Source organism: Crocodylus siamensis, chromosome 4, assembly GCF_052110815.1.
Source record: "Crocodylus siamensis isolate JL-2025a chromosome 4, ASM5211081v1, whole genome shotgun sequence".
Classification (NCBI taxonomy): domain Eukaryota; kingdom Metazoa; phylum Chordata; order Crocodylia; family Crocodylidae; genus Crocodylus; species Crocodylus siamensis.
This window is the reverse complement of record NC_143398.1, coordinates 38,012,730-38,026,715: the sequence shown is the minus strand read 5'-3', so window position 1 is coordinate 38,026,715 and position 13,986 is coordinate 38,012,730. Positions and strand designations below refer to the sequence as shown.

At 39.3% G+C, this 13,986-nt stretch overlaps 1 protein-coding gene across 3 annotated transcripts in view; it reads left to right on the top strand.

Annotated features, from left to right (window-relative positions):
• The first annotated feature begins 770 nt into the window (after positions 1–770).
• The window catches only part of MLC1 (modulator of VRAC current 1), a 33,088-nt gene continuing 19,872 nt past the window's right edge, over positions 771–13,986 (top strand). For all 3 annotated transcript variants that reach the window (XM_090046315.1, XM_090046314.1, XM_090046313.1), the window contains exons 1-5: positions 771–888; positions 1,587–1,770; positions 5,794–5,883; positions 10,832–10,885; positions 11,251–11,352. In XM_090046315.1, coding sequence (XP_089902441.1) covers positions 1,591–1,770; positions 5,794–5,883; positions 10,832–10,885; positions 11,251–11,352 — 426 coding nt within the window. In that variant the 5' untranslated portion in view covers positions 771–888; positions 1,587–1,590. The remainder of the gene's footprint in view (positions 889–1,586; positions 1,771–5,793; positions 5,884–10,831; positions 10,886–11,250; positions 11,353–13,986) is intronic.

The following is a 13,986-nucleotide window of genomic DNA, read 5'->3' as shown; positions in this document are numbered from 1 at the left end:
GTTTTCAAAGATTCTGTTTTTCAATTTACTGTGGTTTGAACTGTTTCTTGGTTACAATGGAGTTTTAAGTGGATATAGAAGGCTCTGTCATTGCTGCAGTTGTCAAGATGCGAGTATCTCCAGAGTAGATGCATTCCTGTATTTTCATTGCTGAATAAGCTGAAAGAAGAGATCTGATAGGATAGCGACCACTTCATGTGACTTTTGCTTATTAGAATTTTAATAGTATTGTTTGACAAAAACTGTTGTGAAAGTGCCTCTGCCAACATGAGTTATGTGTGCGAAGTTTATCTGAGCATTCTGGAACACAATGATTTAGTTAGGGAAACATTCATATTAATTGAATAGGAAAGAAGACATTTGAAGCATTAATCCTTAGTAAATGTAAACTTTCTGCAGGAATAAATTTATATTTGTTAAAATAGTTGAAGAGCAGATTATTTTTTCTTTCTTACCTTATATTAAGAAACTTGCAATTTTAAGTGCTCCTACCCCACTATTTTGAAATAATTCTGTAGGAAAATCTATCATTGGCTATTGTAACATGTACACTATTGTAAATTATTCATTTAAAGTGCCAGTTAGTATGACATGCTCATTTAAAAAAATTCTGTATACCTGTAGGTCTGATCTGGAAAAAGAATATAGTACAGCCATCTTCTAGTGTATTCTCTTCATTAAAATTCAGGAGGCATTTCCCTGTTCCCTGGCTTAACTGCAGTTTTTTGTGTGCTTTTGTTCCATATATGAATAGAGGTTGTTGAAAGCCAAAGTGGAAGAGAAAACTTTTCAAAAGCAGCATGAATTACTAACCAGTGAGAATATCACAAAGTATAGAGACAACATTACTCAAACTATTTTAACTGACAACTAACTTTTCAATTTAAGGTAAGCATGAAGAATTTTAAATGTTGAAAAATATATAATAAGTTATACTAATCCAACTACTCCTGAAGGCATTAGAATAGATTCGACAACAACAAGCTAAATATACAAGCAACATGGCTGATGCTAAATAACTATTTTTAAATTCAGTAAAATATGATGTACCTGTATAATAATGAATGAATGAGTCCATCTGAATCATTGTAAAATCTCTCATTTTCTGAGGATAAAGCCAGATGCAAATTAGGATAAAATGTATTTAGAAAATCTTAATAATCTTTTAGTAACATTTAAAAGATATAAAATAATGATTTGGATTTAGATATGTTGACAAAGTCTATATTTCACCCACTAAATACTAATTTCATTTTGTTCTTTGTCTGTCTCCTCTAAAGATTATTCTTAAACCTGATATAATGATAATACATTCTAAACAAGAAAAACCTTTAGACATAACTTTTATTTTTTTTATGCTGTCTAATTGTTAACTAAGGATTTAGGAAGGTTGTTTATTAGATTGAATTATTTAATATTTGTATAGTTTTAAACTGTTAAGCATGAATTAGTGCTATTATTGTGTTTTACTAAATTAGGAGCTATTTTAGCTCTGATCTGTTTAAGAATGTAGAGAAGCAATAACATACTTTTTGATATTTCTGATTTTCATGATTTTTTTTTTTTTTAATTTTGCCTCTGTGTAGTGTTATGACCAGGGACGAAGGATACAGAGAAGAATTTAGCTATGACAGAATGCCAACTTTGGAGCGTGGAAAACAAGAGAGTGGAAATTATGTACCGGATATCAAATCCAGTGACCTTCAGCTATCAAAGAGACTTCATCCTTGTTTTAGTTACAAAACATGGATCTTTTCTTTGTTGATGGGGGTAAGTATTTTAAACATACTGTTTCATTTAAAATTCCAAGGAAAGTCTGAGTAACTGCATTTTTCTGTTGGTACCACTGACAGAATCAACCACATTGCTGATATTAAGGGGATTTAAAGGTATAAAGATAACTATTCTTGCTGTACTTGGGAATGTGTTTAGCAAATATAAAATACAAAACTTTCTGACTAAGTGTTTAAATCAGTATCATATCAAATCAACACTGGTTTTGATTTATAATGTTATAACTTCATAAATTGAGGGGGAAAAGTCTCCATATATCCATGATATTCACTATAAAAGAAATTATATGTAGTTCAGTACCACCCAGACAGATCAAATATTTCATTTTCAGTATATTTCAAACTATTCATTTAGTACTATTTCCTATAACAGTATTTTTATTTTTAAAATATTTTATCTAAAGTATAATTGTAATTATTTCTTCTCTGTGTACTAGAGATTGGAAAGATTAATTAGTAAGAGCCATGTCCTTCCATTTGTTTTGTGTTAACTTTACAGTGTCTTGAATGGACACTGAAAGAATGGAATAGAAAGAATCATGAAAGATGATGACTTTGAAGGTCTGTTGTCTGGACCCTTGACATTCTGACTAGTAATGACTAAACAAACAAGTGATAAATACTAGAATTTACATTACTGGTCTTTTTTTCTGGTTGTCGCCCTGTTGTGTTTTGTAGCCTGAGTTATACTATTTGGCAATGGCTGAAAAAGTGGTAATTTTCATTTTAATGCATTAATACATTAATTAAAATGTACTTTATGTACTTATTTGTAGAGTGAATAAAAACATCTTATTTTCATTAGATTCCTGACCTTTTTTGTTTTTGACAAATTGATTGTTTGAATAGATTGAATTTACTTTGAAATGCTCTATTACTTAACAAGAAGGGGCAAAAGAAGTGATGACCTTCTTGGTTTTGATGTCTTTCACTGTGCTTTCAAGCATTCTTAACAAGGAGGGAACTTGCTTTCCTTCATTTTTTTTTCTATAGAGCTGTTGAGAAAAACTGGTCATTACTAGTGATTAATGACCATTAGCTGATGGCATACTGCCCATGAGAACCACTCATGTTTTCTGGTTAAATAAGGTTGCTACTTTATTAACAAACCAAGCCAATAAATTAAAGTTAGGTAATCTTTTCTTAAATACTACAGTGGTTAATCCTTTTCAAGCCATCTGGAATGCTGAGGTCCCCAGTGTTGCGGAACAAATACTTCTCTGTGGAGTGAAACACACCAGCAGTTTCAATCTACAGGGTAACATTAAAGGGTCCATGTCTTGTTAACCTGTCAACATGCCTTTTTTCTGTATTTGGGCAACAAATGGATCATCATCTGAATGTGCTCCAAGCATATTTTTCAAGCCATACTATATAAACAAAAGTTCTGAATACCTCCATTCCTCATCTTCTATTAACACCTATTTTGGAGAGGCTCAACAGAATGTTGCAAGCTTAAAAATGCCAAAGAAAGAGGGAGAGGAAAAATATTGGTGGCTAGGAGTTATAGTAATCTACCTACAATAATGTAGGGTCAGATATGTGGCAACTATATGTAAAGTACTATTAGTTAGTAAACAGGCAGTGAAATGACTGCAGTAGGTTGACTTATAAGAGGAGAGTCTTGACCCATGATATTCTGCCATTTCTTTATGACTGCTCCAGTTGGTAATTGTTCATCTTACCATACATAGGATGAAACCTGCAGGAACCAGGAAGAGGAATGCAATTTAAATGTCTGCCCTTCAAAACAGGGTAAAAACGACACTGTGTCTAGGCCAATCAGTTTCAACCATTTGTTCCTAATGAGACGAGTTTGTTCATTGCCTAGACCAGGGGTGTCATACTTGCCTGGTCTTCCAGGCCAGATCTAGACTCTGCAGCTCCTCATGGGCATAGTAGCTGGATCTTGCCCACAAATCGTAATTTTGACACTGTGGCCTAGACCACACTACTCTTCTTTTCATTTGCCACGTGACAAATTTGGTTTCTGCTCACAGTAGGTAGGATGTAAGTGTCAACCTGGAATGGATTTATGAATAGTGCCAGTCTGTAAGCTGTAACCATATATAAAACATAAGGATAGCTGGGTGGTGTAGAGGTCTAAAACAAGACACATCATTATGACATTTTGCCTGGATCTGAGTGACTCAGCATTTTTAAGGAGTGGAAACTCCAGTCTCTTCTACAGGGGAAAAGGAAGGCAAAAATTTCTATGAATTTCTCTCAGTACCATAAAAGTTTCTATACTCTGCATTCTTGTACACAGAATAATCAAGTTAGGGAATAATCAGGCCCAAGTGAACTGATCATACCATGTTCTTAGACTGTCAGTTCATTAATCTTTTAACAACTGTGCTGATTCCTTCTACAGTAAAAAATAATGTTTTTACCATTGACTTCAAATTGGCTGAAACATCACAGCTGTAGAAACAGCAACAAAATAGGCCCAGGTCTATGGCTGTGGCCTGGACATCTGGTCTCATCTATCTCCCATGCTGAGATGATACAGTTACAAAACAGAGGGAGCCAGGCCCCTCTAGCCAGTAAATGCTGGGACCCATTCCTGGGCAGTTTGCTCCAGTGATTAACACCCCCATGGTGTTACTCCTACACTGGCCTTAAATGGAATTAACTGCCAGGACCCATTCCCGAACAGTTTGCCTTGGGGTTTAATACCGCCATGATATTAACCCACATAAGTAAAAAAAAAGGAAAGATGGAGATGGGAAAGAAGTTTTTCTCTTCCTGTACCTGAGGCTTTCCCTTCAAAAAAGCATTTGCTGGCCTCTCAGTGAAGAGCAGGGGAGACCCCCCATGGGCAGCAGGTTTTCTAGCTCCCAACATAGCTGTGCAGCTCTCAGCAGCCCTAGGAAAAAAGGAGAAAACCTCAGTTAGTGGTACTTGGTGTGACATCACTCAAGTCTTGTCCAATCAGGGAGGACCACATTGTGGTCTTTCTCCCCACCAATCTGCCTAAAGCATTCTCTGCTTCCTTTGGCCAATGAAGCCAGATGGGTTTCCCCTAGATACAGGCCCTGGTTTGTCATGAGCTGACCATGTGGCCAGAACAGCAGGGGCCATCTCCCCCATATCAAAAAACACACCCCAGAAAACACAGTATACAACCCAGTGTGCATGGGAGTGTTACACGTATGTCAGGAAAACAGAACACACAGAACCCAGATGACTTAACAAAGCATTTAAGGTGAGGGGCAAACTTCAATCAAGGAAAACACTATAGTACAGTGTTGAAATTAACCCAGGCATTCTATCAGTGCACATGAAAAGCTCGGATCATGTATAACAATTAAAACTTCTATGTGTGTAACTGAAAAGTATTCTAAATTGCTCTAATGTAAAACTGAGTAATTTTAAATTGTAATTCTGTAAAAGTATTGTGATAATTCAAACTTAAATAAATTGCAGATTTAGGGAAGCCTTAGTGTAATATCCCATGAAAGATCATATTCCAAAAGCAGACTCTCAGTTTATGATTGGTCCTCTTTCCGTGCTGTTTTCTTCATGACTCAGACTTCAATTTGGGTACACAAAATACCTGACTTAAACATCTGAGTCTTGGGATGTGAAAACTTGGTTGTTCAGTATTATGTGAGAGAATGCAGTCATTTGTAACTCTGTGACCAAAATTCAGAGGCTTGGTTAAGATCTCTTCGAAATGTTGGTCCTGATGGGTCAATTTTTTATCACATTTGCCCCAAATGCAGTATGGGCTTCTAAACATTCAGTTATACATTTGCCAAGTCAGTATAGAGTGCTTCATTCAGATGTGTTTCTTATAGTCCAGTGGTGCAACTTAGCAATCAACATAATATGTTCTTTGACCTGTGTATCTTTTGAAATTTTCCTTCAGTGTCAGTTCTACAAAGACTGCATTATTTAAAAGTTCAGTAGCATTTTATTTTGAAAGAAACAGCTAATTTTTTATGCCCTGTTACACATTTTTTGCATTAATTTATACCATATTGTTGTTTTGCAGACTTGCCTGTTTTTGACTTCTGGATTTTCACTTTATCTGGGAAATGTTTTTCCATCTGAAATGGATTATTTACGTTGTGCAGCAGGTTCAGTAAGCATTCTTAAGAAATTGCTGTGGCTGTCTGACAGCACAAACTATAATAAATCATTTTATGCACTTATTTTCCTTTTAATCTGTCTTCTGTATGCTAACTTTCTTCACCCATTTTATCATTTTTTCCAGCATTACACCTCCTATCTAATATCTCTTCTGTGTGTAGTTCTCAGAAATAGGTTAAAACTGCATGGTTTTCATAGAGAACTGTTTGTAATATTGTTCTTGTTAAATATCTCACCAGAAGCAACTGTCCTGAGAGTGAAATGTTGATCCCTATGTATAGTTTTTTTGTGTTCTAGATTTTTCCCTTCTACAGAAAATCCTTTGGGGAAGAAATTTCATTTAAGAAATCTTTGTAGAATATCTTTCCCTATATTTGTAGTTGATGGCTGGGCACTATTATGTTAGGTGGGTTTTTAATCTATCTTGCCTGTCTGATGATCTATTTTAGGTTTTATTTAAATGTAGATTATAATGATATCTAAACACTAAATAAGATAAAAGGTATTGAAATGGTATTACTTTATTAGCAAAACGTGTAGCATTATGCAAACAACTATTGAAAAATGAAGGCATAATAAAATTCTTAATTGTTAGTATTAATTTAGTAATTTATGTCTTTTTAGCTTATTATATAACCATAATCCACATGTTAGCTCTCTGTGGATCAGATAAAATTAATCCTAATTCCTTTGTTCATTGAAATACTCTGTTTTATCATCATCATTTTGGCAATCTGAATGAAAAGCTTGTTTTAATTTAGGTCAGGACTGATACTTTAGTATGAATAAGGGATGGTGTACAGACATACTAAGTTGTTTCTCAGGGAAGGGAGGTTGTAACTCAAAAACTGCAGTTAGAGGCCTTGGATACATTTGAGCACTTCAAATTCAGAGTGTTTCAGACCATGGACAGACATGTGCCCTTACCCTGCACCTTCCTGTGACTGCACTCCCCTCCTCCTTTATGAGTGTGGGGAGAAGGTAGGGCAGACAGCCAACAAATGTTGCCCTGTGTGCATAGTCTCTGGTCTTCCACTTCCAGAGGTAGACAGGCATGCATAGAATTGTTTTCTCCAGTTGTCAGGCTCTGGAGATTCCTGAAGACAGCTGAGTGCCACCCTGCTGGACCGAGGAGACCAGATGCCCCTGCCTCCATACTGGAACCAGGAGACTGGAAGCAGAGGCAGGTGGTGATTTCTGTTCTCCAGCCCTGGGACAGTTGAGTGTTCAAGAGACTGCCCATGGTTGTCAACCCTGCTCTCTCCAACCTCTGCTGGGGTTGGGGGGAGAGCACAGCACTGTGGGATGCTGGAGTACTGAGAAAGCCCTTCTTGCTCTCTGTAGAATGTACAGGTGTAAGTGCTTCACAGTGAAGGTCTTCCAGAGAATCCCCTTTCATCCAGGGTTATTTTTGGAGCACTTTGGCCAGCTTTGGAATGCTTCACATGACATGAGTGTCTGTTTACTCACCTTTTGAAATGACACATAAAGATGTTCTAAAACCAGTGGTGCTACTTCTTTTGCATGGGTCAAGGAAAGAAAGTATACACTCTTTTTTAACATGTTATATAGGTAATAACTGTTTATTAACACTGGGTAACTATAGGCTGTTTAGCCTTACCTCTATCCTTGGGAAAACCTTTGAAAAAATTATTAAGGATCACATTTGTGGGAGTCCAGTAGGAAAAGTAATGCTGAAGGGCAACCAGCATGGCTTCATAGCAGGTAGATCCTGCCTGACTAACCTGGTTTCTTTTTACGACCAGGTCACAACATTTTTAGAAGTAAGTTTTATGGTAGATGTCATCTACTTGGATTTTAAAAAGGCCTTTGATACAGTGTTGCATCCCATTTTTACAAATAAATTAAGCAGATGTGATGAAGATTATTAGACGGTCAGGTGGGTGAAGAATTAGCTTACGGGATGCACCCAGAGGGTGGTGGTAGATGGGTCATTTTCAACCTGGAAAAGTGTGGGCAGTGGAGTTCCCCAAGGTTTGGTCCTTGGACCAGTGCTGTTCAGTATCTTCATCAGTGACTTGGATAAGGGTGTGGAAAGCACTCTGTCCAAATTCATGGACTATACCAAATTATGAGGCAGAGTGAGGGCAGGGAGTGGATTCAGGTACATTGGACAGATTGGGAAAGTGGGCAGAACAGAATAGGATGCGGTTTAACAGTAATAAGTGCAAAGTACTGCATCTAGGGAGAAAGAATCACCAACACACCTACAGACTGGAAGGTGACTTTCTAAGGAGCAGAAAGGGATCTCAGAGTCATAGCTGACTCCAAAATGAACATGAGTTATTAATGTAATGAAGTGATAGGTAAAGCCAACCACACTCTTTTTCATGAATTAGAAGGTGCATCACTGTGAGCGGGGTGGGCGATCCTAGCTTTGTCTCCCTTCTGTACTCTCCTGCCATGACTTGGATTGAGAGAAAATGGAGGGGATCAGTGATCTTTCAATGCTAAGGATCGATAAATACCACCCAGGTGGTATGTGCTCATGGTGTTTGTTTATTTTTCAAAATAAAGTAGTACAGTAACTGTAGCTTTGCTAATTACTTCATTAGCGAGGTGCACCTGCGCCACGGAGCAGGTCACCTAGCACTGGATACTTCCTAGCTACAATGTAGCGCTCAGCGTTCTAAGCGCTATTTATCTTGTTAGCGAGGCTCGTTCCCCACATCTCTTGTGTCTGTCTTGTACCGGGATCAGTTCCGGCTGCTTCCCACGTCGCTGCTCCCGGTGGCATTGCCCCTCTGGGATTGGGATCTGAGCCGGCATGGGATTCTCCTGCCCGCCCATTATCCTGGGGTGTCTTTTTCAGTCAGGGATCCCCCTCCGCGTGGTTCTGCCAAGCATCAGCTCTCACCACACTCACCAGAGCTGCCAGAATCATATGGTGTATAGTTTGCCCTGAAAACGGATTCTCCTCGTCTTGGGTCCCGTGGTCTTGGAGTCTCTTCCCAGTTGCCAGGCGGGTTTCTTGTCATCTTCGCTGTCTGGGGTTCTGAACACCCCTTGCTGTCTTCTTATGCCCAAAGGCAAAAAGTATATGCCCCGCCGCCAGATTTATACTGGTCGTGGCAGGCTAATCACCCGGCACTGTCCTGGGTGTGTGATTTTCCCCCCATTTGGCAGGGTACATCATCGGGTCAGTCATGCTGAATCCTGTTTTATTAACAGGGCTCCTGCCTGAACCCCTGTTACAATCATGAACAGGTCTAAGAAGGGGATACTTCTCCTCTGTGTGGCATTGGTAAGACCACAGGTGGAGTACTGCATCCAGGTAAAATTCAATGAGGAGAGATTGAGGGATCTGAATCTCTTCAGCTTCCATAAAAGAAGGCAGTGAGGGGATCTTGTAGCCGTCTACAGATTCATCGGGGGGCAGCAAGAAATAAGGAATACGCTGTTTACCAGGGTACCCCTTGGAGTTGCTAGGAACAATGGCCATAAACTGACGGAGAGCAGATTTAGATTAGATTTTAGGAAAAATTTCTTTACAGTGAGAGTTGCCAAAATCTGGAATTGGCTTCCAAGGGTGGTGGTGCTCTCCCCTGCCTTGGTGGTCTTTAAGAGGAGACTGGGCAAGCACCTAGCTGGGGTTATCTGACCCCAGCACTCTTTCCTGCCCAGGGCAGGGGATCAGAGTCAACGATCTACTGAGGTTCCTTCTGGTACTACGAATCTATGCAATCTATGTTATCTGTTATAGGAATAATCCTGCTGCCATTAAAATCGGTGGTAAAACTCCCCTTAACTCATTGGAAGCTGGATTGGGCTTCTGTTAACATCTTGGGAGGGTCTTGCTTTTTATTTAATCATTTTTCTTCTTTCGGAAAATGTTTGCCTTTTTAATATTAAAAATAGTACCTCCTCAACACCTATTTTACTCTTGTGTGTACTAGATGTAAATACTACCCGCTTGTTATCATGGTTCTTATTTTTAAACTGTCAGAAGTGGTACTCGTCTACTCAAAGACTAAAATCCTGTCACCATTGAAGTCAATGGCAAAACTCAGTGGGACTGGGATTCACTCAGTGTCCTGAGGTTACAGAAGAAAATGAGGGAAACATAACATGATATGGGATTTATTTAGAATAAAAGCCATTTTCTATAACTTTAAGTTAATAGGTTTTTACTTTTCCTTATGAATACGTTCCAATACTAGATTAACATAATTGTTACTGATGTATGTGATGTACTTCATAATGGCAAAGACTTTTAAGATAGAATGGTTGCTTCAGGAAAGTGTTTTCTTTTGCAGAAAGTATTTTTTTACAGTACAGTTTGCTATAGATGATAATCTGGCCCCTCGTATGGGAACACAATTTCTAGTGCAGTTAAAGGAAATCACAGACACAGTTTTGAAGACATAATTTGATCCTACAAATTAGTTTTACAAAACCCTTCAAAACTGGAATGTTGTCAAGGCTGGTCAATGTTTAGTCTTAACAACCATGCCATTGTCCCTTTTCAAGAGAATGCCAAGGGCCCAGGATTTTTTTGCCTGCTTTAGGATCTCAAGCCTGCTGGAGTTAATTTACTCCAACAAAGGCATGAAATGCCTCATGAAAGGCTGTTGCGTATAGCTGACTCATCACATTGTGTTGTAATAGGTAGGCACGTATTAATACCCTGAAAGTCTACTTTAAACCTCCCTAGAATACTCAGATAGAACTGATGATGAGAGAGCTAAAGAAAAAGGTGACAGCTTTTGCTTAGAACTTCTAAAATTGTTGCTGTTTGCTTGACTCTTAATATTATAACAATATATTTTTATTTTTGGTACATTCCCTAGTGCAACGTGGATCATGATAAACAGTCACAATATATATCACAATAAGCAACATATATAGCATTATTAGAAAACATAAAATTGTGCTTTGTTTTTAAATAGTCTATTAATCTTTTTGTGTATTTTTTCTAGTGCATTCCTTCAGCAGTTGCGAGTTTTGCTATAGCAAGAAACAAAGTTCACATGGTAAGTACTTTAAACTTTTGTTGATTGTTACCAGAGGCATAACTAGCAGGGTTTTCATCCTGGGCAAACCCTACTGGAAAGTGGGAGGGTGTCAGGGGTGGCCTAGGCGCTACTGGGCACCAGAAGGGAAGGGAGGTGCCCAGAGCTGGGAATGGGGAGGTGGAGAAAGGGAGTCTTTAACTGGTTCAGCAGTAGCATGGTGTCTGTTCAGCCAGCTGCTAATGCTAGGACATGGATTTTCTGGTATTCACCTGGACACTAAGTTGCTGACTAGGGCTTGGATCTTGTCTTTTCCTCCCCCCCACAAGTTACACTACTGTTGTTTCCCTTTTTCTGTATTCTTTTATTTTGTAACTGTTTTGCAGATATCTAATTTTCAGATTATGTTTGTATCTACATTTGCTGTTACAACAACATGTCTTATTTGGTTTGGATGCAAACTTGTCCTCAATCCATCAGCAATAAATGTAAGTTAAGAAAATAATTTTCACCTAATTCCACATCTGCTTTTCTGTTATATTATCTTTACCAAATTCATCCCAAATACAACTGCATTGCATACAGCAATACTACAACATAGATTAATTTAGTCCCATATATCTACATATGATGGAATTTATCAAAATATATTATCTAGTGGAAATTGTCATTTTCTGAGCCAAACCAGATAGGAAAATTTGGGTCAGTGAGTGACTGGCACCTAGAAATCATATAATGCAGAAGAATTGCTGCAGTCCCTATGGTGGCCACTGGGATATTGGGCAGGAAGAGGATGTAGAAGCCACTACACCCCGCAGCATTCATCTATGTAGGGGAGGTTGTTGGGGGAGAGAAGGGAGTACCTATTAGTTCTAAAAAAAAAAAAAATGTTGTGCTGGTAGATCTTGTCTTTTTGTCTTTGGGGAAAAATAAGATCCTGTTCAGAGAGGATATATGGTCCTGTTGTTGAAGATTATCAAAAAAAACTTCTGTGAGTGAAGTTGTACATCTAAATTGAGGGGAAACATATGCACATAGCTTCAGTTCATGTCTTCAGTAGTTATGCAGGGATCCAGACTAATGAATTTGACCTTCCTGTATGACTATACCTTGATGGAAGTTTCTCTAGCTCTAAGGTGAATTAACCCTTGTGTAGTGTTTTTCTGATTGCTTTTAGGATCATACAAAAGTAGGACTGGACAGGACCTCAGGAGATCAGCTAATTCAGCTCCTTGCTCAAGCACTCCTGCCTAGATGTCAGGTGATGCTGATCCTCTCTCTCTGTCCAGCATTGACACTTAAATGTAGCTTCATTCAGATGATGGATCTTGAAATGAACTTAGGGTTTCTTAGGTATTACAGATGGCTTGACTACTTTTATGTACTTTATGGACAGGGAATTTTAGGCTGCCTTTTTACTGACCATCCAGAAATTTAAAGCCAGTTGGCAACCCTGAATGTTATGTATTTTTAGTGCATAAGTGTAAAAATTTTAGCCTTGGGTCTAAGTTTCAAGTTATGTAATATTCTGAATTACCATAATATGATGTTCTGTAAATGGTATTGAAAACATTTTTTTGATTTTGGTGGCTTTGATGCAAAGCATAGCAAAAAAATAATTGATTTGTTATGGTTAGAAATTTCAAAACAAAAAAAATTAGGGAGAGTTACATTTTTACCCAGACTGATTTAATTTTATTTTTCCAGTTTCTACAGTCTAATATAACAATCATAAGGCACACTGATTGCTTTTCCATATTTTTCCAGTAAATCTAAATGCAGACATATTTTCTATTAATTCTTCATCAAAGATCCTCAGCTCCAGGACTTTAGTGTAGAGTGCATCTCAATGGGAATATGTTAAAAATGGACTTTAAGACATTTTGGTGCTTTTTTGATTGTGGATTGACTGTAGGCCAGGTTAGTTCCTTAATGGCTCCTCTGCGCCATTAAGTATCACCTAATACTGGATACAATTATAGAAAATAAGGATTAGAAGGGACCTCAGGAGGTCATCTTGTCCAGCCCCCTGCTCAAAGCAGGACCATCCCCAACTTTATCATCTCAGCCAAGGCTTTGTCTAGCCAGGTCTCAGAAACCTCCAGGGAAGGAGAATTACTATTCTGTGTTCCTCAGTCACCAATCCTAAGGGAGCATTTGCTCTGGAACCATGGTGTGGGGCTCGATCCTCCAGCAACAATCCTTCCTTTACTTAAGGTGAGTATAGGAGAATTAGTCTCTTTCCTGGAGTTTCTTCTGGCCCCAAGGCCTTTCCCTTCACAGTTATAAACTAGTTTCTGATTACTTATACCAGTGAAAGTGTAATGTCTGTACTTGGCCCTGAGGAGGATTTTTTTCCCAGAATTTTCAGTTTAAAAATACAAATCCAAAAGCATTTTTGCTGTTCATTCTGCTGCACTTTTTGTTAGAAGTTACCATCATTGTCTGCTATCCCTTGATATGAAGATGTTATCTGCGGAGGGGAGGGGGAGAGGCGGGGAGTGTCACGGAGGCACTGGGGTGCTCCGTGCCTGAGAATGAGATAAGGTGAGCTGCCAATCACTGGGGCAGCCCAGCTGCCGGTTGCTGGGGCAACCAGGCAGGTCATGTGGCCAGAAGGGGGCAGGGCCGGGCCTTTATAAACAGCCCAGGCCGGAGGCTGACTAGCAGTTCCCTTCTGGCAGCCTCAGGAGCAGGAGCTCTGTGGCTGAGCTGAGCGGCCAGAGTTGGTGGTTGCAGCCTTACCTTACTGACCGGCTGTGATGATGCTAGGGGCGAGAACACCCTGACGAGAAGTAGGGTTGGGAGCCCTAGAGGGGCTTGGAGTTTGCATTACGAGCGGGTAGGCTCTTTGTTGGTTTTGTTACAGCTGTTTGGGCTTGGCTTGTGTTATGGTTACACTGGAGGACCGGGTGAGGATGTAGGGGTGAGAGGAGGCCTCACGGGAGCTCCCCAGCAGCTTGGGGGTTCCCGGTGCCCAGTAGGGGCACAGTGCCAGTGGGGCACAACTGTTTGGATGGAGTGGCGCAGTGCACGGGGGATTGGACCCCAGCCCAGGAGGGCAGCAGTTTGCCCAGTGGGGCAAACGACCCAAGAAAGGGTCAAGGGGCCAGGCATGGCTA